The 25170-nt window shown below is 52.5% G+C and overlaps 2 protein-coding genes across 25 annotated transcripts in view; one reads left to right on the forward strand and one right to left on the reverse strand.

Moving 5' to 3' along the window:
• LOC100120439 (protein daughterless) overlaps positions 1-25170 on the reverse strand; it is a 126113-nt gene that overhangs the window by 75559 nt on the left and 25384 nt on the right. For 2 of the 24 annotated variants that reach the window (XM_031925478.2, XM_031925474.2), the window contains exon 1: positions 23-994. The exons of 21 other annotated variants lie outside the window; for them this stretch is intronic. In XM_031925478.2, the coding sequence (XP_031781338.1) occupies positions 23-208 (186 nt within the window). In that variant the 5' untranslated portion in view covers positions 209-994. Of the gene's footprint in view, positions 1-22; positions 995-25170 lie in introns of those variants that run through there. One more of the 24 variants, XM_031925479.2, reaches the window with a different exon arrangement.
• On the forward strand, positions 17642-19073 carry LOC107980696 (speckle-type POZ protein-like). Its single transcript, XM_016982227.2, has 2 exons — positions 17642-17777; positions 17853-19073. The coding sequence occupies exons 1-2, from the start codon at positions 17657-17659 to the stop codon at positions 18911-18913; spliced, it is 1182 nt and encodes a 393-aa protein (XP_016837716.1). The 5' UTR covers positions 17642-17656; the 3' UTR covers positions 18914-19073.

The raw sequence follows: 25170 nt of genomic DNA on the forward strand, positions 1-25170 counted from the left end.
TAAAGCGTGGGGGTTGTTGTACCTGTGGTTGACCGCCGACAATGGACTGATAAGCCGAGTGGAAGACATGGCCGATCTGCGTGAGGCCCTCGTCCTCCATCTGGAACATGATGTCGGCGCCGGGCGATCCGTTGTTGTTGAGATTGTTGTTGTTAATCAGAAGCTTCTCTGTGTTGTCGACGTCGCGCATTATCGTGCCCGGTTGCATGATCCAACACACCCTCGCTCCGGTCCCTCGGTCTCTCGCTGCACTGGGGTATACAGTAAATAGCGCTGCTACTGCTGCTGCAAAGTGGGACGGTACGGTCGCGCACCTTCTTATCAGTGAGGCGTCGAGGCGATCTCGCGACGATATCAAATCGCGCGGCCGGCCAGCAGCAGCGAGGCCGCGCCTCTCGTCATCTTAGCCTTGCTCCGGAGTCGCGCGAGCCACACATGCGGGGAAGACGCGGAGAACTCGGCTCTCCACAGTCTCTCTATCGGCGCAGGATCTGAAGGGCAGGATCGAGCTGCTCAGGGCTCGCCTCGCATCACGTGCGCGCACACTTTTGCCTGAGTATCACTCGCGGCGCCTCCTATACTCCCCCGGACTCGGAGAACTTTCGACACTTGCGGCGGCTCTTTGTTAGAGAAGCCGGCGGCGCCTCGGCTCTTCCGGTCCTTGCGACGCTCGCACTTTCGCGCACTTGCCCGGTTATACTTATATTATATACTCTATACTCGCGCGTCGCTTCAGTGTCCGCAGCTCCCGAACGTCGACGAACTCGCGCTAGGCTTTGGAGGTTAGGGAGCAGCTGCGCCAGCCTCCCATCGAGCGGAGACGGAGAGAGAACGGCGCTGAGCGATAGCGTCCGACGATAGTGTGTCGCAGTGGCACATGCACGCGCGGGACGCAGAGTTTGTGCAGGCGAATGAAAATTGCACGCGTTCGGCACGGAGAATTAGCGGAGCGGCGACGTAACCCTGGCTCTCGTCGGATGAACGCGACGCGACTGACGCTCCGCGACGAAGGGGAGCGCTGCGCCCCTCCCCACTACCCTACCGTAGCTCCCTCTCTCTCGCTCCTACCCCGCCGGCGCCGTTCTCGAGCGCGGCGGCTTTTGCGCGCTCCCACTTTCGCGCAGCGTAGCGCCCCGACAACGCGAGAAACTCCCTCCGCTCTTTTGGCAACACAGACTGAGAGAGAGAGAGAGAGAGAGAGAGAGAGAGAGAGAGAGAGAGAGAGAGAGAGAGAGAGAGAGAGAGAGAGGGCTACATGTATACAGCACGCGCGCTGCCGGCGCTGCTCCCGTTTCGTTATTCCCTCTTTCTTCCTCTCCGATTTTTCTCCGCGCGCTCGGCGCAGCTCGCGCGCATTGTGCCGCTCTTTCATTCGCGCGAGCGCTCTGTTTATCTGCCGCTGCTTTTTGCGCGAGGGCCGCCGCCTTTCTTTCGGCGCACAGTTTTTGCGGCCGCTCCGCAGAGATGCTTAGTTTTGCCGTAGTAGAGACGGGGGATCGACGGGGGCAAACTGCGATTTCGCCGGAATTTCTTCCTTTTCTCTCCCTCCGCTTATTATTGTGGCTGGCTCAAAGGAACATCCGCAGCAGAATACCATCATGAGCTCCGTAGCGTCATTGACATTAAGCGAAAAAGGGCCATCTGTTGCACGGTGCATTGTACTGAAAATCAGGTGCTTCCGTTGTTTTGGAGGGCTCGGAGCGACTTTTGCAACTTTTACAGGTCGATCTTGCAACCGTGGCGATCACTCGTCCGCCTCGCTCATCTCCGGCCAGTCGATGTTATCGGCGCAGCTGTCTTTGTTCCGAATTTCTCTCGACCTTCTGAAAGTCTTCTGACGGTTTTCCAGCTATAGACGCCGCGGGATTCGCAGGCGGGTGTACGGAGATCGCAAGGGGGCGTCCTCGTCTTCCACACACGCACACTTTGCGCTTGCGGCTTCTTCTTACTGTGCATGCGGAAAACATCGGTCCACTTGTTGAGTCAAAAATCTCTCTCCGGGGAAAACGGAAGCCGCCGCGGAGCGTTTTGTGTATACATACGCGCTCTCCCGCTCTGGGAATCCGGCGGGTCGGGGGGACTTTTGCGGCTCGGGATTTCACGGGGACTTTGACCGGAATTCGGATCTGCCTTCCGGAGGGAGTTTCTTCTTTTACTCGCTCGATGTTATTGTAATGTAGGTCGCGGCCCGAGCTCGCTTTTCCTTGTGCGATTGCTCGCGCTATTGGGGTCACCGTGTATCTTATCGACGATGCGTTATCGATCGGTTCGAATTAGCGGGTGGGCGGGCTCCGGGTGTTTGGGGCGTTATGTAATTAGAAGCCAGATCCCTATCTGCGCGATGAGAAACAGAGATCGGCGCTGTGCGCGTGCAATTTTCAAACTCACTCACTTACCTGAAACAGAGGGAAAAATCTAATTACTCACGGCGCACGAGATCTAGCGGCGAGAAGACGAACGGTCCAGTTCGGAGGCGCATCAGGGCTCTTATCCCCGGGAGGTCAGCGAGTCGACGAGATTCAATAAATTCGTCAGGAGCAATTAGCCACGGGAGCGAGGAATCGTGCGCGCAACCTCTTTCGCGCGAAAGTGCGGACCGCTCGGCAGCCGGGGAGCGGCGTAAAAATTGAGGCCCGATGCTGCACGGAATCCCGAAGGACGAACGGGATGGGAGCGTAAACGCGAGCCAGGTATACGACTCGACCAATTTCACGGGGAAGCTCTTCCGGCCTCTCTCTCTCTCTCTCTCTCTCTCTCTCTCTCTCTCTCTCTCTCTCTCTCTCTCTCTCCTTCTCTCTGATGTGTTGTAGGTACGTTCGAGAGCGCGAGCGCGCGAGGAGCAAGGAGGTGGAGAAGAGGCTGCAGCCGCGGCGGCTCGCTCAGCCTCATTAGCGATAATGATGATGACGATGCCCGTGACTATTACCATTTCTTTGTCGCATTCTTCTTCTCGCTCTTTAGAGCGCAATGCGGAATTACACAGAGATCGAGCGAGCGAGCGAGAGCCTAGCGGTCTTTGTCCGCCGCGCGCTGACTGGAGCGTATTGGCGAGTGTGCGTGCGCGCGAGCGCATGGATTATCGCCGCGGGCCGAATTAACGTCCCTCCGGGGACTCCACGGATCACTGTGCGGACCGCTGCAGCAGTGCGCCGGGGACGCGTCTTATTGAGAGCTTGGCCGACGAAATTACATTTGGAGTCGCGTGTACGTGTTGCTGGGCCAACTCCCTCTCGTCTTCGTGGATGCGCTTGATCCGTGTGTATAATGTATATGCGCGTTTGCGCCGGAGCGGTGTCGCCCCCTGTCGCAGCAGCGGCTGATATACATATTTATTAAGCCTTTGATTCTATATTGAGCTTTGGGGAGCTGCGGAGAGGTTAATCATCTTTGGGGGAATTATTGTCGAATCGAGAAACAGGAGTCGAGGAGCTGTCTGCGCAGCTTGAAATGGCCCGTGTGTAGATTGTGAAAAGTAATAGCGTTTAGTTGGGATGCGAGATATACTAGACCGCTGTTATCGAATATGGGCGTATATTCATCAAGTATACGCGCGCTATCGTTTCGACTACTTTGCATCGATACACGATTTTTAGAGGAAATGTTTTTTTTCGCGGCGGTTGAATGGATCGCTCACACCTGGCGCGTTGACTTTTTCATCGCATTCCCCGCGTGAAAATAACGAACGAAAATGCCGAGTGTCGATCAACAACGTATAATCCGCGGCATCTGCTAAAGTGATAACTCCTCAAACTCGTTGTTCGCATAATGAACCGTCATTTATGAAATTGCGCACGTCCGAAATCGCACTTAATTTTCTCGCTCGCGAGTGTAATTTTGAATTCGTAACAGCGAGCAAAAATCCCAAAAGTTTTTGCCGCGGCGTAATTTCAAGCGCGAATATTTTTTGCCGGACACAAGCTGGACCGAGCGTTTTAATTTCCAAGGCAAACTTCACGAAGTGACGTACATGAGCTCGCGATATTTCCGAACGCCGAGAGGTGCCGTGTACACAGCGCGCGTCGCTACACAACGCGTTTTATTAATAGCCCGAAGAGCTTATCGCGCCGTAATGAGCAGAAGCGAAATTTATTAATTCGCAGCGAGCAAGAGCGCATCTCTTAATTGCCGTGGAGCGTTTCTGCGCCTAGAGCAAAAATAGATTAGAATGGCAGTGCAAACATTGCGGCTCTGCTCCGCGCCCGCGATGCATCGGCTATACTCGGAAGTTCGAGAGTAATTTTAGTGTCGTATCCAGCGCGACTTGCCGGAGGTTTATAATTACCTAACCTAACCCAATCTAACCCACTTGGCGAGCGGCGAGCGAGTTCCAGTTTTTCAAGTGGACGGCAGGCCCGGCTGTATGGATTCGGCGAGCAAAAAGCCTGCATCATTTCCCTTTTGCTTTTTGTGGATTTTCGGGTGTAGCCTCTTTACTCCTCGTGTAAATAATTCACTTGAACGCGATGATAATTCATTATTTAAGGCGAAGCCGGCGCACGATGTTAGATAAAACGCTCGCGCGAGATTACGTAGAAACTTGAAAATCGGCGGGAGACGTTAAACGATTAATCGTCTCGTAAACGCGGTGAACTTGAGCGCAGCCGAGCAACGGCTTCTGCGCGCGCGCACGTGTGTGTGTGTGCGTGTGTGTGCGCGGGAGCGAAGCGCCGGAAACGGATAGGCAGCGATCGACTACGGTTAAAAGTTTAACTGGTGTTTACTCAAGGCTAAATTAACTTAACCGTCGGAGGATGTTTGCGGCCGGGGTAGTACGAAAGCATGACTTTAATGGGTTATTATAGCTCCTTTCGCTGGCGCGCGCGCGATTTTCTTTTTCTCTTTTCCTCCGCATATCCTCCATTCCCCGCGAGTTCGTTCGCTCGCGCGACGTATTCTCCGTTTAATTGGATAAATATCCGTTATCTATTTTTACACGCGCGCACGTTTTTCGCGAGGGTGTAACGCGATTTTTTTCCTATTCGACGACGACGACGACGACTAGTCAACACGCGGAGATAACGCGCGCGGGCCCGGAATCCATATGCATGAAATGTTTTCGTTATTGGAGTTTTGAAATTTTCAATCGGAAATATTTTCCTGCTTTTTACACGGCCGAATTTACGTTCGAATGCACGCGCGCGCCACCGAATATACCCGCCTAGCGTGAAATTTATGCGACTGCGCATTTACAGCTCGCGGCGGCGGCGGTATTCGAGCGAGCCGGCAGCAGGTGATAATAGAGCAAAGTATAAAGTTGGCCAGTAAACAAATAAAAGCCCGTAAATTCTGGCGGAGCGAGCGATCTGCGGCACTTTGCGCGTTGTAAATACGCAAGTTGTGCAATTCCGGCGTGAAGTCGAGGAGGACGAGCCAAGCCAACCTCCCCTGCACTTTCGCCAAAATGAGCCTCCCGGAGATTTACAAACCTGACGGCCCGACGAGAGAGACGGATTTACAGCTCCTGAGATCGACAGCTCTCCTCCGGCGGTCGTTAACTCCGCGCGTGCTAAACGAATGGAGTACGTCCAGATGCGAGCGAGATAACACGTTTCCGTTCGGCGGTCAGGTGAAAAGAGCGGGGGCGGCGCAATGAGCACTGGTGCCGGACACTAAAATCATCAAGTGCTTTCGAGATTTACAGCGAGCCAAATTAAAAGGAGCCTCAATGCAGCGGGACAATGGTCCCACCAGCACGCGCGTACACAGGCACGGTTGTACCTGCAGTACTGCCTCGCACTCCCCTCGTGATATTATTGCACTTGCGCGCACACCTCTCTGGCGGGCCGCTTTCTTTCTTCGTCCTCATCGTTCGTGATTCCGCTGAATGGCGAGGAGCTCTCGCGCAGGAAAAACTCGCGACAAAAGGAGCCCCCCCTCTGCTCTCTCTCTCTCTCTCTCTCTCTCTCTCTCTCTCTCTCTCTCTCTCTCTCTCTTTTTTACTCACCGAGTTGTATGAAGACAGTTCGCAGGGTGAGATTGGAGAGAGAGAGAGAGAGAGAGAGAGAGAGAGTATGGAGCTGGGAGGAAAAAATTGTCTCGGGGCGGATGAGAAACAAGTCTTCGATATTCAGAGGACTATTGAAAGCAGCGGCGCACTCATTGTGTGAGTGGGTACCGTATAGAGCGAAGGGGATGATTTATTTCGGGGCCGATCGATATTTGCGCGTGTGCACTCTTGCCGCCGCGGCGTCGTCTGTGGAGGAAGAAATTTAGCGTCTCTTTGAGATCCCGCGGATTGAGTTCATAGTAGCCTCCGCATCAGCGTGCCGGCATTTTTCTCACATTTCGATTTTCTCGTACAGAATATAGCGCCAAGATCATGTAATAACGCCGGCCGTGGTCGACAAAGAAGTAAAGTCTCTTCTGTAGCTACACAAGAGGATACAGATTATACCCTCGGGGTAGCAAAGGCGAAAACCTCGTTTCAATCCAGCGACAATTAAATAGCACTTATGCACATCATTCTACGCAAGTGAGCCGCTCGAAAGTGAATAACAATGGGTCAATGCCTCGGAGACTCTCTTCGGGTTTGTACACGGCGCATTAGCATATACGCGCATAGAGAGCGAGAGAAAGAGGCATTGCGAATCTTCGGAGCGCAAAGCCGCATATAATATCAAAAGGGAGCTGCCTGGCTCTCGACTCCTCGGGGACGCGCGCAAGATCGATCGGGCTTCTTGTTCTCTGTTCTCCCATTAGTTCACCCCAGAGGGAGAGCGCGCGCGAGAGAGAGAGAGAGAGAGAGAGAGAGAGAGAGAGAGAGAGAGAGAGAGAGAGAGAGAGAGAGAGAGAAAGCGAGGCTAGACGACGAGGCCGGTCAATGGACAAGAAAACCAACTCCCATGCGTCATATTTACTGATTTTCTCTATTGTGCGCGATTATGTTCCGAGCGGCTCGTTCATCATTCGCTATGTGTACCGCGGGAGGAAGATTTATCCCGCCGCTGATGGCGAGAGTCTCGCGTGTGGTTTTCGATCTTCTCGATCTAGTCTCGCGGCAAGATTTCCCGAGGCGGTTTTATAATGCGCGGAGCAGATGCGCACTGAGACAGCCGAAAAGACGCCCAGCGCGGCCGACGAAAGCGCGCATGCATCTCCGATGATCGATGTGCTGCACGAACCCATTGTCGCGTGTGGCGTAACGACGATTAACAACGAAATTTCGATTCCAATAAGTCCACGCCGCAGCCTGCAACCTCCGATGTCGCGGCGAAGAGATGGGACGCTCCGTCTTCCAGAGCCGCTCACGCCTCCAAAAATAGATCCGGGAAAATCCTTGAGCCGCCGAGAGATATGTACGCCGAAGAGGCGCCTCCTCCTCCGCACGCGCGTTGCGCATAGTCGATGACCCGATTTCTTCGATACGTCGTATACGCGCGCGTTTGCGCGGATGACCGGCTCAAGTATGTATAACTCTGACTTCGGGAGGGGTCGCTCTGGTTGAGAAAAATAGCGCTCGAATTTGTAGTTTTTTTTTTAAATTATGCAGATACTTCGATTCTCAAATATTTGCTCACGAAAGCAATGCGTTACACAAGACCAGTCGACCGTAAGAAACCGAACGATCCGAGCAAAAAAGCTTTATTTTGGCGCAATATCATCAGCCATTCGAGAAAGACCGATAAGCACCGTTGTAATGATACACCACGTGATAATCATTATTCGCGCATAAATGCTTGGATACAATCAGGGGCAAGTCTATTTCCAGTGCGCTAGCTACCGCGTAGCAGATCAAACATACGCGTTCTCGCCGCTACAGAAATATTCACAAAAAGCAGCGAGCATGTATTTTTCTCGGCTCAAAACTGTACAAGGGAAACGCTTGAGTATGTGTGCGTGCGTACGATACACGCCGAGCAGCGGCGGAGGAAAAAAGCGAAGCTTCGTAACGACGAGCTGCTGCTGCTGCTGCTGCTGCTGCTGCTGCTGCTCGCGCGCGAGTCGTTTCGTCATTGGACTAACTCACGGATAATTAGGTAACCTCGCTCGACCAACTGTGTAAACTCGAGCGACGACGACGACGCGGTAGAAAAAGCAGCGCGCAGGTATGTATACACAGCGTAGGTATCTCCAACACAGGCTACTCGCAAAAGAGCTTCGCGATGAAAAGCGAGCTGAACGATCCGAGGGGGCAGCAAGCTTCGCGCAACACGTGTATGCGCGTTATACGAGCGGCGGAAGAAGAAAAGTGCGTGCAAGAGAGAGAAATCGAAATAAGCCGCCGTCGCCGCCGCTGAAGCTCAGAGTCGTTGACCCGAAGTTTATACGCACACACGCTGATGCTGCCGCTGCCATTGCCTTTGTCGCGGGCGCGGGAAAAAGATGCGAATATAATATGCGCGTGAATATAATAGGCGACGCCTCGACGATGTGTGCGTCGAGCTGGGAAGGAGTTCACGAAAGGGTCTTTGTGCACATCCGACCTCAAAAATAAACGACTAGTAGCCCAAAAGCTTGCGAATTTAAAGTACAGAGATGCGAGGACCGGGATAAAACAGTCAATACAGCCAGCCAGCCGGAGAAACTCGGTATAATCCTCTTCTAATTTCCAAGACAAAGAGAAAAGCAGGCGGCGCTCTCCGTGGCGGCGGAGGCAAGATCCTGCTAGGTGGCGCACTTTGTCGGACCTTCAGAGGAGGTCGACTATAACTGTATACACGCGGGGGAGAGAGGTCGGTTTCCACCCTGGAACACATTAACTGCAGGGCGGCGGCGGCAGTGGGAGGGGAAAACGGCGAGCTACTCCACTGGCGTAACTAAATCGAAAGGGAAAACGCGGCCGAGAGAGAGAGCGAGAGAGCGAGAGCGAGAGAGACAGAGAGAAGAAGGAAGAGGAGCGAGTCGCGCGCGTTTAGCCCTGGGAACACTTAATCTGCCCTGCCGATCTCGCTTCCCGAGGAGCGGCTTACGCGCCAGAGCTGTATTTTCATTCGATCTGCTCTTTCTCTCTTACTTTGCTCACTTACTTACTTACTGCAGAGCATAGGCTGGGGCGAAAAAGACGACGGGAGAGATTCAATTTCCCCGGCTTAATTGTTTTCCGGATGTGAATATGACTCGCAGGATTTCGGCGCTTCGCTTTGTTTCCTCGATATCCGTCGATAATTTTTCATCGAAGATTCTCGGAGCGCGATGGATTTAAAAAACCTCACGGTATGAGGAGAGCGGGCCGGTGGCGATCGGGAGCAGGTGCTGGCGCAATTTTTGACACCCAACACCAACCTTGATTTAAGGTCGTTCGAGTACGCAGCCGTCCCTCTCGTTCGATCGCGGCGGGGCCTTACACAGAACTCTCGCGCGGTTATTAATGCCAATTAAAGAATCGCAACGCGCGAGCGTCGTAAAACGCTGATTGAATTTCGGCCGCTCGAAAAATCGCGCAGCGATATTAATTTTTCGGTCTCCCGTGCAGCACTCTCCTTCGCTCGTGTTCTGCCCCCGCGGAAGAAAAATGAAGAGTTTAAGCGAGAGAGAGAGAGAGAGAGAGAGAGAGAGAGAGAGAGAGAGAGAGGAGGAAGGAAGCCGCGGCGCACACGGCCTCTCGAGATGCATCTCCCAAATATGGAGTCCTCCTTTCGCTTCCATTTTAGGCTGACGCTCGATACTGTTCGATACTCGCGTCCAGGCGTGCGTATATCTCCTTCTCCTTCCCTCCCAGCGTCGACTGAGCCGAGTCGTTTGCGCGCTCGCTTGCACTTTGTGTGCCGCGAGTACACAAAGCGCGGTTGTCGATGCAGTTAGCTGCTGCTACTACTGCCGCTGCGCACTCCGGATTTGTTAGCCGGCGATCTATATTTGGCCGTGTATAGCTAGCGTCAATCCGGCAGCGCTAACTCGCGGCTTTCAGGTGCACCTCAATTGCGAGGAGTTTGCCGCGGCTACTCGAGGCAAGCAGCGGCTAACACTTGATAGCACGCGCTCGAGTCTAGCGTGGATGTAGTCATTTTCGGACTTTTGGGCGCACAGTTGCGTGTATTGTGAGAAGAGTACGCGCTTCTGGGAGCTTGGTATTTATATAGTAACTCTATAGAATCGGCGAAGCGATCGAGGCTTTCCATCATTTCTTTCCGAGAAGCAGAGAACTCGCCCCGATGATTACAGAGCTCGCGAGCGAATCGCTCAATTATATCCATCTTCGACTCTCGAGCTAGCACATTATGATGCAGAGCCGATTCAAAAGATGGAAATTCATCAGAATCCCCCAAACAAAGGAAAGCAGCTCACGATTGACCTGTTCCCCGGGCCAGCACCCTCCGAAAAGCGATACAATCATTCTCCACTACGCACATCCGCACAACAGGGACAATCGAGACCGCACGCCGGTAATTAAGAATTTCCCAATCGAATGATGTAGCACCGGCTCTCTCTCTCTCTCTCTTTCTCTCTCTCGGATGCTGCGTGACGCCGTTACGATCCTTGGCAATACGAGCCAATCGCGTGCGCCTCCGTCATTTGTTGCCGCGTACAGGGGGGCGGCCCGCAGGTAGAGAGAGAGAGAGAGAGAGAGAGAGAGAGAGAGAGAGAGAGAGAGAGAGATGTAATCGAAAAGTGCGTGTGCGCGCGGCTAAACGTCGAAAAATCGATGATTAATTCGCCGGGAGATGCCGATTTTACGTGTCTGATGAAGAGAGTGAGAGGAGGAGGGAGCGGGACGAGAGAGATGTGAAAAGCCCTGTCTTTGTACCGGGCTGTTAATTATACCGCGGGAATTCAGTTGTATCTAATAGACATCACCAGCGTGTTCGCTCTCGGATTAATTAAGACTTTTTTCTCGCTCGGCCGCACGGGCTATTATTATCGCGAGAGCTATACGCAGTCAATACGCACGCTCGCCGGGATTATTGCCACTTATTAATTTCCCTGTTCAGTCTTCGCCGCGATGCGCGATTGCGCGATGGAAATTAAAATCATACGATAAAATTTGTACGAGAGAAAACCCGTTGTTCATGACTGTGAAGCTATAACGCGACGTATCCAAACTGTCCATCAAAGGCTTATAAAACGGCGCGCAAAAAGTGTAGCGCAGGACCCCTTCCCGGCCGCGATAGTGAGAAGATCCAAATTGAATAGGCTCAAACAATGCAGCGTCGCCCCTCCCCCCCCCCCCCCTCGAGCGAAAGCCGAATCACTTAATTTATCTATCGTGTATAATCACGCCGCATAACTGACACGAATTAAAGGAGAAGCGGAAAAAAAGACAGCTCGGGGAGAAAAGAAGAGCGGAAAGCGACATATCCATCCCTAACCCCCGGGGCGAGCGGGAGAGGCAAACTGTTTGCACGTCTCGTCAAGCGTTGCTCGAGTGTTAGGCTAAGCTAATTTCGAAAAGCCTCCGGTCGTCGCCGTCCTCGTCGTCGTGGTGCGGTGCGCCCCGGCACGGGGGGTTGAAAGCTGCGGAAATCCGCACGTAGTTACGCCACTGCGAGCGAGAGAGAGAGAGAGAGAGAGAGAGAGAGAGAGGGCGCGTGCAGTTAGCGTGGGGTGGCTTCTGCTCCGCTATACAGGGGGATGCTTTGGGGTGAGATTTAGTGCCGACCTCCGCCGCTTAGTCTACCTACCCTGCATGTACTTGGCGCGTGGCTATACCTATATCTCTCTCCCCCGCTATCCTGCGGAGCTGCGCCGTAGTGATGCGAATGGGAGAAAGACGGAGCGAGAGAGAGAGAGAGAGAGAGAGAGAGAGAGAGAGAGAGAGAGAGAGAGAGAGAGAGAGAGAGAGAGAGAGAGAGAGTAAAGCAGCTTGCGCCCGCGCAAGGAGAGCAGACGCAAGCGCGACGTCGTGGTTATTCCGAGCGATAAATGCCGAATATTCAATTCATCAAGAATCCGACGTTTCATTTTTTCCCCGTCGACGAAAGCATGCTGAAGTGCGTTCCAACGACTCCACCCGTTGGCAGAAGAAGCACATAAACCGAAACGGCCTAGATGTGCTGGCTGTAGCTTCGGGGAAACTAGCTACCGAAATACGCGCGCGTCTACGCGATAAACTCGGCGCTTTCTTGAAAAGTGTTTAAAAACCGACTACACCGACGCGCCGTCGAGCAGCAGCAGCAGCACAAGACGAGCCCGAACTTACTAAAGAAATAATTCAAGCACGATTCCGCGCGACGCTTCCCGGAACGCCCGTCTTTTTGTCCGCGCTCGCGCTCTCTTTAACGGCTCTGTAGCTTTTCAAAATAATCCAAGGGTTACAATGAACGGGTTTCTCCGCTGCGCGCTTCGCCGAACGTCTCGCGGAATAATGGACTGTTCGACGCTCTTTCTCACCCTCGACGAGAGGAATTTTTTTTCGCCAACTAGCTACTCCGCGCGAAGATGCACCAGCTAAATATTTTATTAAAGGAAGAGCGCGCGCCTGGCGAGAAAAAAGATCTAAACACGGGGAGCGGGGGGGGGGGGGATGATTGCGAGTCGCCAAATGGATTTTTAAGGAGAAAACGAGAGGAAGAAAGCGCGCTGGCGGTAAAAAAACTATTCCCGGGGGTTAGCCGGAGCTATAGAGCGCTAGAAGACGGCAGGGTGATTTCGCCACGCTCGAGAAGAGGGTCAGGGGAGGAGCGGAGTCAAGTAAACTCGAGGACAGCGGCTCCTTTCATCCCGCGCGACTTCAAAAGGCACTGGGAAATCCTCGAAAAGCGCGCTCGGCTCCGCTCCGCCATATGCAGCGCGTACACGCCGCAACTATATTCTCGACCTTTCCCTCCTCCGCCGATGATAAAATTCTAATCGCTGCTTCGGCGGTGCGTTTAAAGGATCGGCCTACCGCCGCGACGATACATCCTCGTGACGCATTATCGAGAGGCGTTTAGAAAGGGAGAAGAGGAGATCACGGCGACTCGTTCCCGTTGTTTTCTCTACTCGAAATGCAATTTACGCGCGACGCGTCTTCGTTGGACAGCGGATTTCAATGGTCGGCGGGGTCGATGCCGCAAGGATCAAAGCCACGCGGCAGCCCTTTCGAGCGCAACCCTTCCGCGCTGCCTGCAAAGCGATAAACTCTGTTTGCTTTGCATTAAGACGAGTGCATGCGAAAAATCCCTTGATCAGGTTTGATTCGCGCAAATACCCTTGAAAAACGGGGCGGTCTTACGGGCGATTAGGAATTGCGAATTGGGAAGACGCGCATCGGTCTGTGCAAATATAAGCTGCTTTATTTATGCAACGAAGCGAAAATCCTTTCCAGTCTCTTTCGGACTGATGCGATGAACCGTCGTGAAAACAGTTGAACGGCGATCGAAATCCAGTAGGGCAAAAGCAGGAAAAAAGTGGCACCGCAAGTTCAAAGAGCTTTTTATAAGACCGCGCGCGCGACAAAAGAGGGTTGAATCAACAAAGCTCGAGCGGGCGTCAGCTAAATCGTCGTCCCGCGCACCCTGGCAGTTCGGCAACATCCCTTAAGTACACACTGAAATAGATAATGTAAGCTCTCTCTCGCTCGCGTACGGCGTATATAAGGTCTGTTTGCTCTGGGGCCCGGTCTGTACACACTCCGCCGCGGCTTTCGCGATGAATTTTCGAGCGCGCGTATACGTATAATACGTACGGCTTCATCGTCGTGCTCCATTTCCAGCTTCTCCTCTTCTCGTCGACGTAATCATCCGCGCATCGCGGGGGAATCGGTCTTTTCCACTGTGCTTGTTTGTGTGTGTGTGTGTGTGTGTGTGTGTGTGTACCGTGGGCTGTGCACACTGCATGATATACACGTAGAGCAGAGCGTATAATAGAGCGTTGCAGCGCGGCGTTATTCAACGGGCGATCAGTGCCCGCGACATCTCGGCTCGTCCGCGTGATGGAAATCTTGATTGACTATTCGACGTGTACACGTGTAGCCGTCGAATCGTCGGAGTCGATTATTTTTCACAACGTCGGCCGGCTCTCTGCACACGTACACTGCGGCAGTTTCAAGGCTATAAAACTGGACCGGGAGGCAGCGTCGAGCGTTTAATTGTCGCCCGGCGGATAGCTGATCGGTTTTTTCGTCGCTGCTCCTGCTCCTGCGGCTGATGCGTTTTCATCTTGCCATATAACGCGAGCAGTCAACTGCTCGTCAGAGTTCGCCGCTTGCTGCGAGGCAAGTGTCAGAGGCATATTACAGTCGGTAGAATTTGAATTGCGCTCGAGCAAACATGCGGCGGACTTTACATCCGTTTAGCATCGAGCGGCAGAGGCAAGTGGCGGAGGAAATCATTCAAATATAGGCTCGCGCAGTCTTGGCAGTGCAAACGGCTTACAAGGCGGAAATCGTAAAAGGATGCCTCGCCGTTCCTCGCAGTCGACTTCCTCGAGCATAATTTTTCACTTAAAATTCCTGCCCCCGACAGATTTCGACCGCTCGAATTTCCCCGATACGCCCCGTTTGCTCTGGCGAAGAGAGAGAGAGAGAGAGAGAGAGAGAGAGAGAGAGAGAGAGAGAGAGAGCCATTATATCATGGACTCGCGGAGGAGAGCAGAGTACGGCGAGAATTGCATCAGCAGCGGCGGCGGCGGCGGCGAGGGGAGCCGGCGAGGCGCTAATCGATACAGAGGGGATAAAAGTGCGAGATCCGAAATTTCACAGGCCGCCGGGCCGCAAATGAAGCGTCGCTCGCGATCTACTAGCGGTCCACCCTTTAACTACAGACCCCCGGCAAGTCATCCCCTGCTCCGCAGCGCACGGAGAGCGAGATACAAACAGCTCCCGAAAGTGGAGAGATATATCCGCCGCCGCCGCCGCGTGTGGAGCGTGAAAGAGAGAGAGCGGGCTCCATTTCACGAGCGAATGCCCGCGCGCGAGGCGGCACCGGTTATACCTACCGTACACAGCTCTCCACCCTCGATTAATATACAGGCGGGCATGTTCGAAATCCCTCTCCTCGAATATATCTCGCGATCGAGCGCAGTCCCTGCGTATGCGTGCGCGCGTACGCCTGTACCTACGCTATATAACGGGCCGAGGGGCTGCACGGCCTCCTGCACATTCGAGTGTCAGGTACGCGAATGCGATTCGCTACGCGGCTAATATATAGCGGGAGAGAGAGAGAGAGAGAGAGAGAGAGAGAGAGAGGGCGCTGTTTACATGTGTCCTCCTCCCACCGCCGGACAGTTCTCTAGGCCCGCGGCTGTTTGTTTCGCGCTGCAGATGCACGCAATGTGTGCGTGGCAGCGCGTGAATTCTACGGCGTCGCCGCTAAATTTGCCGGCGATTTTTCCCCTTCGTGGGAGCCAAGTTGCAGCGACGAATTTACGTAAGCGTTTCTCGCGATTCGAAACGTTGTCGTTGTACCGAGGAGATAAACGTTGCACAACGCGAGCGCCAAAAATACCGTTTATCCCGTGCTCGGGGAGCGGATAAAAACGATTACGCAACATTACGGGCCGCCGCGCAAGGAGCTTACGCGAGACCAAATGTGAAAAGCACACAAAGCCACGTGCCGCCGCCGCCGCCGAGCTGCACATTGTTATGCCTTTTTCCGAGGACTTTTCTCCGCGAAAATATAATTCGAGCCCTGTCTCGAGTGTGTCGATTATGCGCGCCGAGCAAGATCAACACTCGGACGGACGTGTGCGCGACGATTTACATAAGACCGCGTGAATCATGCGCGAGCGCGTGCGAAAGCGAGGTTCGTTATTTTATTAGCTCAACTGGTGATTCAGGGCAGAGAGGCTTTTTTCGGGACAGAGAGACTGAGAAACGCCTGAGCGGCTCGGGCTTTTTATGGGAAATTATTCTCGGAAGTGTTGTTTCATATGCCCCCCCCCCCCGCGATTAGCCGAGTTGTGTCATCTAATAACCGGTGGGAGGGTGTGCGCCATTAGCTGGTATACATGCAGTGTGTTTTAGTTTCGGAGCTCTACAGTGTGGGAATTTATTTTTTTAGCTTTTCGTATGTTATATTCAGTACTGTGGATATGCGAAGTAAGTCCATCACTTTTTGAGATTTCGATGTTGTTTAAGCGTAAACAGTAAGTGTTAATAGTGGGCTGCCCCCATATCGTATACTTCGTTTCATGCTGATTTGCAAACGAAATATTATCTCTTATATTCAATCTAAGATGAATAAAATAAACCACAACCGCATACAAAGTAGTGTGCCCTGCAGCTTTGGAGCAACGTTTTGGCAACGCATGTCAATTCTCGAATAATGGCTTTATCTCGTTTTGTTCCGGAGCCACGGAATCGATAAGTTTTTTGCAAAAACTTCTTTTATCCGCATCGATCTTTTGTTTGGCTCAAGCATCTTCCATTAGCTGCAGCAGATAGGACTTACAGCGCATCAGCATCGGCGCGATCTCAAAAGCAGATGCATTAAACTTTTCAGCGCTGGCACAATGAGCCTCCTCTCGAAGAGATTATCGGAGCAAAAAAAGGGAAAAAATCGCACGCAACGCACCCTCCGAACGCGCATAACGTAATCCAGCCCGATTCACCAAGCGGAGTATACAGATATAGACGAGCAGTTTACACAAACGCGAGAGCGGACCACTTGAGCGGCTCGCGAAGGGCGGAAGATACGCCAGCCATGCGAAGAATCCGAGAAACTCGGGCACACGATTGTCCCTCGCCCTTCGATCCCTGCATTCTAGGCCGAGTCTTCCATCCCTCGCGTGCGATATGCATTATTTTCGCCAATCTCCCAGAGATTATATAATACTGTATTCATGCGCGCGAAGCGCGAAATAATGAGTTTTGAATCCGCCCGGGCTGAACAATACGCTGCACTATATAGGTACATAGGAGGGAGGCAGAATTAAAGGGTTGAAGAAGGGGGTGTAATAAGCAGTGACACAACAATGCTCGATCGGGCGAATATACAATATACATACATTGCGCCCGCGAGCATAGTGTACCTGCGCGCATAAAGCGACAGCCGCGGGAGAGAAAGAGAAGTACGAGAGCATACAGCATGCATAGACGAGGGCCAAGTCTCTTTTTATTATCGGCGATTCATATGTTAATTGGCTCAAGGCTCGTCGGCGTCGTTAATCCTCAATGAAAGCAATATCCCCGAGAACATCGCGAAGTACCCTCTCGAGTCCCTCGTCTCTCGCGCGTATACGTGTGTGTGTGTATATATATATATATACACACGCGCGCGCGCGCGCGTGTATACGCCACGTGACCTCCGCGCGCGGGGGAGAGCAACCCAGCTATGTGCCAACGATGCTCTGTGCACAGCCGAGTGGAAATGGCCGCACTCGAGAATTCGAGCCGGTTTAAGGTAATAGATTAATTGTGTCGTGGTTTAAGCGCTATAATGTGCGAAGTAGGGTGAAAGAGAGCGAGCGAGATCGTCAAAGCATAGAAATTCAATGATCCATGGAATGGGCCGTATGCCGTGTGCCGCAGCGCCCATTGTCGGCTCTCTCTCCCGCTCGCGACGACGTTGAAAATTGCTTTTCGACCGATATCTCTCCCCGCAGTCGTTTGTTTGCTGCTGCTGGCCTGTATGGCGAGCCGATCTTCGGCCCCAACTGTCATTTGTTTTGCTTAGCGCGCCGCATTGTTTGGCCTGCGTGCGAGCGCAAGAGCGTCGTGTTTGCGGGGAATCGTCGTTTTGTCGACGCCAAATGACGGAAAGGATCGAATTAAGCGAGCGCGACTGTTGGAACGCAATTTACAGATCGACCAAGCTCGTTTGAATGAATTTCCCAACAGGGCATGTTTTGATTTCGATACATGTGTACAAGTGACCAATGGCCCGAACGCGAGTCCGCTGTGTTTATAGCACACAATATAAGGCAGTATCAGTCCGGCTCTCGGAACGAGACGAGCTCACGAGCAGGCGCCAGGCGATCTAGTAGGTTGAACTTTGGCAAATCGAAGGCCGATTGCTCTGATAGCGTTACTCATAATCGACAATATACTCTTGCAGCATTACAAGTCAGGATGAACCAAGCGCACGCTTCCACGAAAGCGCGAGTTGTCGAGTTCAAGTACAACTGGAGCATCGAGAACTTCAGCTTCTTTTCGGCAGAGCCAGGCGTCCCGGTGACGTCGCTGCCCTTCGCCATCCCCGGAACTGAGTCCAATTGGTGCTTGAAACTCTACCCTGGAGGCATAAGCCCCGAGTGCGACGGTCACGTCTCGGTGTTCCTCAAATTGTTGAAACCAAAGACGCCGGAGGTCGTGGCCAAGTTCAAACTGTACCTCGAGAAAAACAACAATTTCGTCGGCGATAGTCTGGAAACCGGGGTCCACAATTTCTCGCAGGAGGAGTACGGCTTTACGAAAGTCATCAAGCGGGACGTCCTCGTGCAGCGCAAGAGCGGCCTGCTCCTGGACGACAATCTCGTCATCATCTGCGAGATCATGCTGAGCTTGGGCTTGATCGACAACCGCTTCGATAACCAAGTTTCAATTAGCCGTCACGCGGACAAGTGTCGAGCCAACTTCGTCAACCACATTCACGACATCTATCTCAAGCAGCTGTTCGCCGACGTTACGCTGCTGGTCGACGGCAAGGGATTTTTGGCTCACAAGGCAATCCTCGCGGGGAGAAGCCCGCTCTTCGCCGACTTCTTCACCAACAATCCGACGAAGACTGAGTTCGAACTCGACGACATCGACTGCGACGTGATGGAGGAGGTGCTGCGATACTTGTACTCAGGGAAAGTCATCGTGAATAACTTTGTGATGGTGATAAAGATCTTTGAGGCCGCGAACGTGTACATGTTTTGCGATTACAATTTGGAGAGGGTCTGCGAGGCGCTACTGATCGCTGAAATAGATGCTGCCAACGCCGCGGATCTACTGATATTCGCCGATAACAACAGTCTCGAGAATTTGCAGCAGGCTGCGATCAAGTACATTATCGGCAATTGTGGGGAGGTGATGAGTACGCCGGGATACAAGGACATGGTCAAGTCTCATCCGGAGTTGATTTCGAAGCTCTTTTGCGCAGTGGTGCCTCATCAGAGCACGCGTGTTTCGTGAATTAGGTGTCTCGGAGTGAACTGTGATATTTGAATTTTTAGTCTTGCGCGGAAGTTTCATCGTGCGTGAAGAACCGTTATTTTACCGCAACAACCAGTTTTATTTTTTACAATGCGAATGCTCTTACTTTTTTAAATAAATTGATGCCGCACCGACGAAACCCAGCAGCAGTCTTCACTCCACAAACCCAGCGCACTCTCTTCCTCGCGCAACTTGTTCACGGGCTGCCGCTAATTGCGTGAAAGTCCGGACAACGACGCAATGTAGCCCTTATCAGAGTCGCAACGCGGCAAAGGCATAGCGCTGACTTATCGGCCGAGTCGATCTCCCGCCGGCCGGTGCAGGCTTGATTAAAGGCCCGGAGCGGCGGCGACGCGCAATTTTTCTCCCTTCCCGTGCTCGCATATTTATGCGCGCTCGCAATTAGAGGAGGCTCGCGTCGGGCGCGAATTACTCCGATGGCAATTATACGAGTGCGCGCGCGACCCAATTACGCGATCGCGGCGCGGACTGCGTCAGGAGCCGGGAGGCTCAGTTGTGACGCGCGTTATTCGTTGCGCTAATCCCTGCGCATCGACGCGCGCGCGGGGAGCACTTAATATACACAATTCGGCCGCGAAACGCGAAACAATATTCACAGAATATTCGGGGGATTAGTCGCGGGTGCAACTGCGTCGAATTTCAGCGGGTGGTGCATATCGGCTCGCTAAATCATCGCGCTGAATTCGGTCGGTTAAAATTGCTCGACTAATTTCCGCGAAAGAAACGCTCACGTATAAACAACGCAACGACGGGCTATAGCGTGTATCCAGGAGGTAGCGAGAAAATGAGCGGTGACAGGCAAATAGCAGAGTGCGAAGAGAGAGAGAGAGAGAGAGAGAGAGAGAGAGAGAGAGAGAGAGAGCCGCGGCGCGTGTCGGAGAGCAGAGGTGGGGAAAAGCACACGGCGCGTCGGCTCGTATGTACAGGGCAAATAAGAAGGCAAACAAGAGTGGGTGGCGGCGCGCGGCGCCGGAGGAGCGAAAGAAGTGGACAGGGAGAGAGCGAGTAGAGAGCAGAGTGCATGCGCGCGATCTGGCTTGGCAATGAGCTGAGCGCTCGCTCGCTCGCGCAGACTGTGTACTAACGACAGCAACAGGTGTCCGTCAACGAATGAATTGCCGCGTCTCTAGGTGAGCGCAGCCGCCAGTCGCGCACGCTATTCCCTGCCCGCGGTGTAATTGATTTGTCGTCGACGAGCGCCGAAAGCAAACGTGCGCTGCAGGCCGCTGGCGAGTCTGCTGGCACTGACTTGCGCCCGATGTATGACGCGCTTCTGCACAACTGACCACTGTCGTCGGCTTTGTTCCTGAATTTCCTATTCGCAGATTTTCAGAGATTGTTCAAGTGGACACGAAAATTCCTTTCACCCAGGCAGTTAAGGGGGTAGTAAGGACGAAGCGTAACTCAATTAAGACCTCCTCGCCGAAACTGCATTCCAAAGTGAAAGCATGGCCCGGCAAAAAATCACAACGAAGGGCGAGGACGCTTTTTGATGATTAATGGTTGCCGCGTCGATTCCCGAAAATTACATAAAAGAGCGAAAAGTCCCTTTCGTTTCAGCGGCGAGTGCGCGCCAACGTCGCACTTTTACGACGTCGCGGCTTCCTTTCTATACAGTATACACGGGTTACGGGCCTAGCACCTTTCATTAGCGGGCCAATGCGAAAAGTGTGCGATTAAATAAATAATACGCTTCTCCGGGCTCCGGTGCGCTGTACCTTCCGCGTGCTTTTAATGTAACAAAGAAAGAAGGGAGCCCGTGAAAAGACGAGCGGGCTAATTCTCGGTTTCGAGTCGCCGTATGTCCCTCGCGACTTTTGGAATAACCGGATTTCTCTTATTTTTTTTTCTTTTTCAAGTTAATTTTTATAAAGTAACACAAACTCTTTTCGCCGAGCTTACTTTAGAAAATACCGCTTTTCAGAACAGCGCAGCAAAAAGTAGCGTTTTTCGAAACCCTCCGACGAGACTCGTAAAAAAGGCGCACTCTTCCAAACGAGCCCGAACCAGACCACCGACACCCATAGAATGCGAAGGAGAATTACGCATTGAGAAACTAGTTCACCGCAGCCCGTTCTCTTCTCACCTCGCCCCTGAATAGTGGCGGAGTCGCGTGCAGCAACCGGCTACCGAACCTAAGGACGAGCGAGCTCGTCTATACTAGCCCTGAAAATCGAAAAGTGCAGCGCAGCCAGCTCATTCAGCAGCCTCCTCTATATACAGCAGCCAAACTAGTTAGAGGAGCTGTTTGCGCGGAGAGGCCGAATAGCTTGACTACATTGGTCCGTTGATAAAGCGAGCTGGAGCGAGAGAAGAAGCAACAGGAAAAGATAGACGGACGCGTGCGCGCGAATCGACAAAGAAGACGCAGCGGCTAAAAGAAGGGGGGTAAAAAGGCCCGACGAGAACACTGGCCCCGATCTCTTTCGCGAGCAGGTTGCAGCAGGCCGCATTGTGTTTAGCGGCGGCTTTTCTCTCTCAGTCTCTCCCTCGCATTGTCCGCATCTCGCGATCGCGGTCCATCCGGGCGCTCGCAATATACGCATATAGCTATGTGGGCCGGCCGTCTCGCTGACTCTCTCTCTCTCTCTCTCTCTCTCTCTCTCTCTCTCTCTCTCTCTCTCTCTCTCTCTCTCGGAAATTCCTGGAGGCCACGAATTAGTGTGAAACGAGTCCGAAGAGGGAGTCACGGTCTGCCGACCGCAGCACGCGACACCATATGGTCCCTCGGCGATACGAGCCGTGACCCCCGTGTATACACACGTACACACACAGAAGAGGGCACGCGAGCTCATGCGCGCTCTGGGCTATATACTTATACAGCGAGAGGATTCACTCGGGTGTAATGCACTGCAGCTCTGGGCGCTGCTCGATAGCGCGCGAGAATTCGAGGTTGGCGCTTCTTTTTCCAGAAGCAGGGAAAACCCTGCCCCGTAATGATAAGCGCCGCTGCTGCTTCGGACAGACCGGCCGAACTTTTGTGCGCGGCCGCGTGTTTAATGCAATGTTTGGCGCCTGCGGTTTCACATTGTTTGCAAGAGTGAGAGAGAGAGGGGGGGGGGGTTGTGAACTATGCCGCTAGTAGCCGCGTGGCTATGCTGAATTATTTATTTCGCCGGGCTCGCGCTGCAGGTATTTTAAGAGGCGAACAATGTTGCAGCGCTCGTATACCCACGTAGTGCTGACATTCTTCTGATTTGCGAAAACTCGCCCGGCTGGATATCCATCAATCTATGTATGGTATCTCGGAGAAAAATGGTCTCGGAAGTTGCGAAGAGAAGCGCTGCGCAATTAAAGAAGGACAGAGGTTCTGGCCAGAGTACACGCTGGGCGCCTAGCCATTATTTAGAACGAGTTAATGTCCCCGGACCATTAACCTAACGCGCGCACACCCCGAATTTCGGTGCCAACATTTTCGACTTTTCTTCGAGGTTACCCGGCGAAACCCTCGAAATTGCTGGCAATTACCGCTTCGTAATTCTTCCGTAATCACAGAGAGTTCTAAGTTCGATTCAACAGGAGAAAGACGAGCTTGTAATTGGACACTGGCCACATATGCAGTACCGTTAAGGGCCCGCCGAAAGGGCTTTACAAAGGCGTTCCGTGCCGGGAAGAAAAATCATTATCGAGCCTTACGTACATCTTTTCTTCCGCTCGAAATCCCGTTGCTTTATTATGTGCGTTGGATTGCTGTCTTCTCTGATGAGTTTGATTTTTATTTCCGATAAAAATTAAAAAAATGCTTCATTTTGAAAATCTTTTAGCAACATTTGATTGTTTTAAGTAAAAATATCAGCCACGATAAAAGTCCGATGAAATTTTTTGATTTCATCTTTTTTCCTGTTCAGGTTAGAAAATCGTCGAAATCGACATTTAAAAAAAAAACAGTCCTAAATTTTTGTGTGCGATTTCTCTTTGTGATATTTTTGTTGCCATACTTGTCTCGTAAGGTGTAAAATCACTATCATAAATGTGTAATGGATCACGAGGCCATCATTCGCTATCAATCGCACGCACTGCGAGTCAACCAAAAAAGAAAAGACCTCCGAAACAAGCAGTATAATAAATCAGGAGCGCCCGGCGATTCAGCCAATCGACGTATCGGCGTCGACGGTACTGCTCGTTAGCATATTCCATAAAGCACGCAATGTTTTGATTCGCGCGCAGCGTGATGCATCGGGGCGAGGGACTGGCATCATCGTAACAAGTTCTCAGCCTCGGCCAAGCGTGTGAATAAGCTCGAGAGCGAAGAAAAAAGGGACAGCGAGATCTGCTCCTGACGGCTAGTGGGAAAAGGTTCGTCGATGCTTACGTACTGTATAAGTATAAGGGTCGTTGCGCGCGACATATCGTACGCGTCCGCCCGAGGGAGCCGCGCATCAAATCGCACATTCGGAGGCTGCTGCGACAATGGGTGCCCCTAGGCGCCGACGCCGTGTCCTAATAGAAATGTAATCACCTCTGGACGCGCCTGAATAAATTATATCGAGCACTGTGGAAAGCTCCGTCGCTCAAAAGAATCGCGCAATTTAACATTATCGGGTCGAGCTGCGAACTTATGCAAAGAAGAGCGGCTCTGAATATCTCAGCCGAGTCGTCTGGATTATTGAGTCGAGAGTTTCGTTAATGGAATGCGAATAAATTAAATCCGCGAAGGCGCAGGGCTCGTTTCCGAATCGGCTAATCGATCGACAACGACGAGCGGTGTTGACTCCCTCGCTTGTTCTCTTTCTCCCTCTGCGCGATGCTTTGCAGCCCAACAATGCGCGGAAAGCAAATTAATACGTTCGGGGTGAATCATCACTATGCTATTTAGCGGCCGGAATCACTCGGGCGATAATAGACTGAGTGATTTGCCACAAATTCGGCCGAGTGACTTGCGATTCGACCTACATATAATGGATCTCGGTTCACTCGCACAGCGAAGACTATTAGCGATTTCGGATGCGCGTGGAACCACGTCAAAACGTAAAAAAAAAATCAAGCGTGATACAATGCAGGAGAGGAAACTCGCATCTCAGCATCCGCGCACAATGGGGCAAACAACTTGTTCGGCTACTCATCGCGGGAATCCGGCGGTGTACACAAAGTCGTGCGGGGACACGGGGATTTGTTTATCAAAAGAGGGCAGAACTCTAGCTGTATAGGTAGTGGAGTGTCCGTTATTGTCGCTCGACTTAGTCCTGCCTGTTTGCTTTGTAATCACGGAAATTCGCGCAAGCTTTCATTGATTCCGGCGGTTGCGGCGAGCGAGAAAACGAGGGGTTGCGCGCGGGACGACCCTCGACGATCGTCTCTCTCTCTCTCTCTCTCTCTCTCTCTCTCTCTCTCTCTCTCTCTCTCTCTCTCTCTCTCCCTGTTTACTCGGTAATTACGGAAACGTGTGCGTGCTAGACTGCTGGAATTGCCGACGGGTTAGAGGCTGTTGCTGCGCGGGGAATCGAGACGTACTGCTCTGCTGCGTACTTATGATCAAAACTAAACAGCCTTTTGCTTCTTCACACCACGCGCTCATTCTCGCTTTCCGATAGTAATCATGTTACGCCGTTTGAGATGTGGTGATTTCGTTTGCCGTTTGTAACTGTTGATACGGTATTGACACTCATCTCCTTCCCGGCAGTGGTATCGAAAGCGATTTTTATGGCGTGCGTGAAAGAAAAATCGATCGGAGCCTGAAATATTCTCCGAAATATTTCAGCGAAAAATTTTGAAACGTGCACGGGGCGCTAAAGTCCGTCTAATTTATTCCCCTCCTCCGCGCGTTCCAATAACGCAATCCTCTCGGAAAGTTCCTCGACCAAGACGCAGAAAAAAGCATTCCGCAACGCGCTTGCTCGAGCTCTTTCTTTACCGTAGTCTGTACTACTCGGCCCTCGGGCAATTTGCAACGTAGAAATCGTCGTCGTCGGGGAAAGCGCCGGCTCAATTATCGCATCCGGCGATCGGCCATTACCACCCTCCGACATCTGTTCCGAACCCCCGCGTATGTGTGCTACTCGCCTCAGCATTTCCGCTCAAAAACTCGGACAGTCTCTCTCTTTCGCATGCCGAGACTCGTCGCTCGCTCGGATCACACGCCGGAATGATCTATCAGCCATCAGTCGAGAAAAACGGCGCCCGAATATCCGCTTTTTCAGTTCGCGCGCCATCTTCTCCCTCTCTTTCGGGGAGCGAAAAAACCTGCCAGGCCGCACGCGCGCGCGCGAACTCTTGGT

This window comes from Nasonia vitripennis (genome assembly GCF_009193385.2).
Source record: "Nasonia vitripennis strain AsymCx chromosome 2 unlocalized genomic scaffold, Nvit_psr_1.1 chr2_random0010, whole genome shotgun sequence".
NCBI lineage: Eukaryota > Metazoa > Arthropoda > Insecta > Hymenoptera > Pteromalidae > Nasonia > Nasonia vitripennis.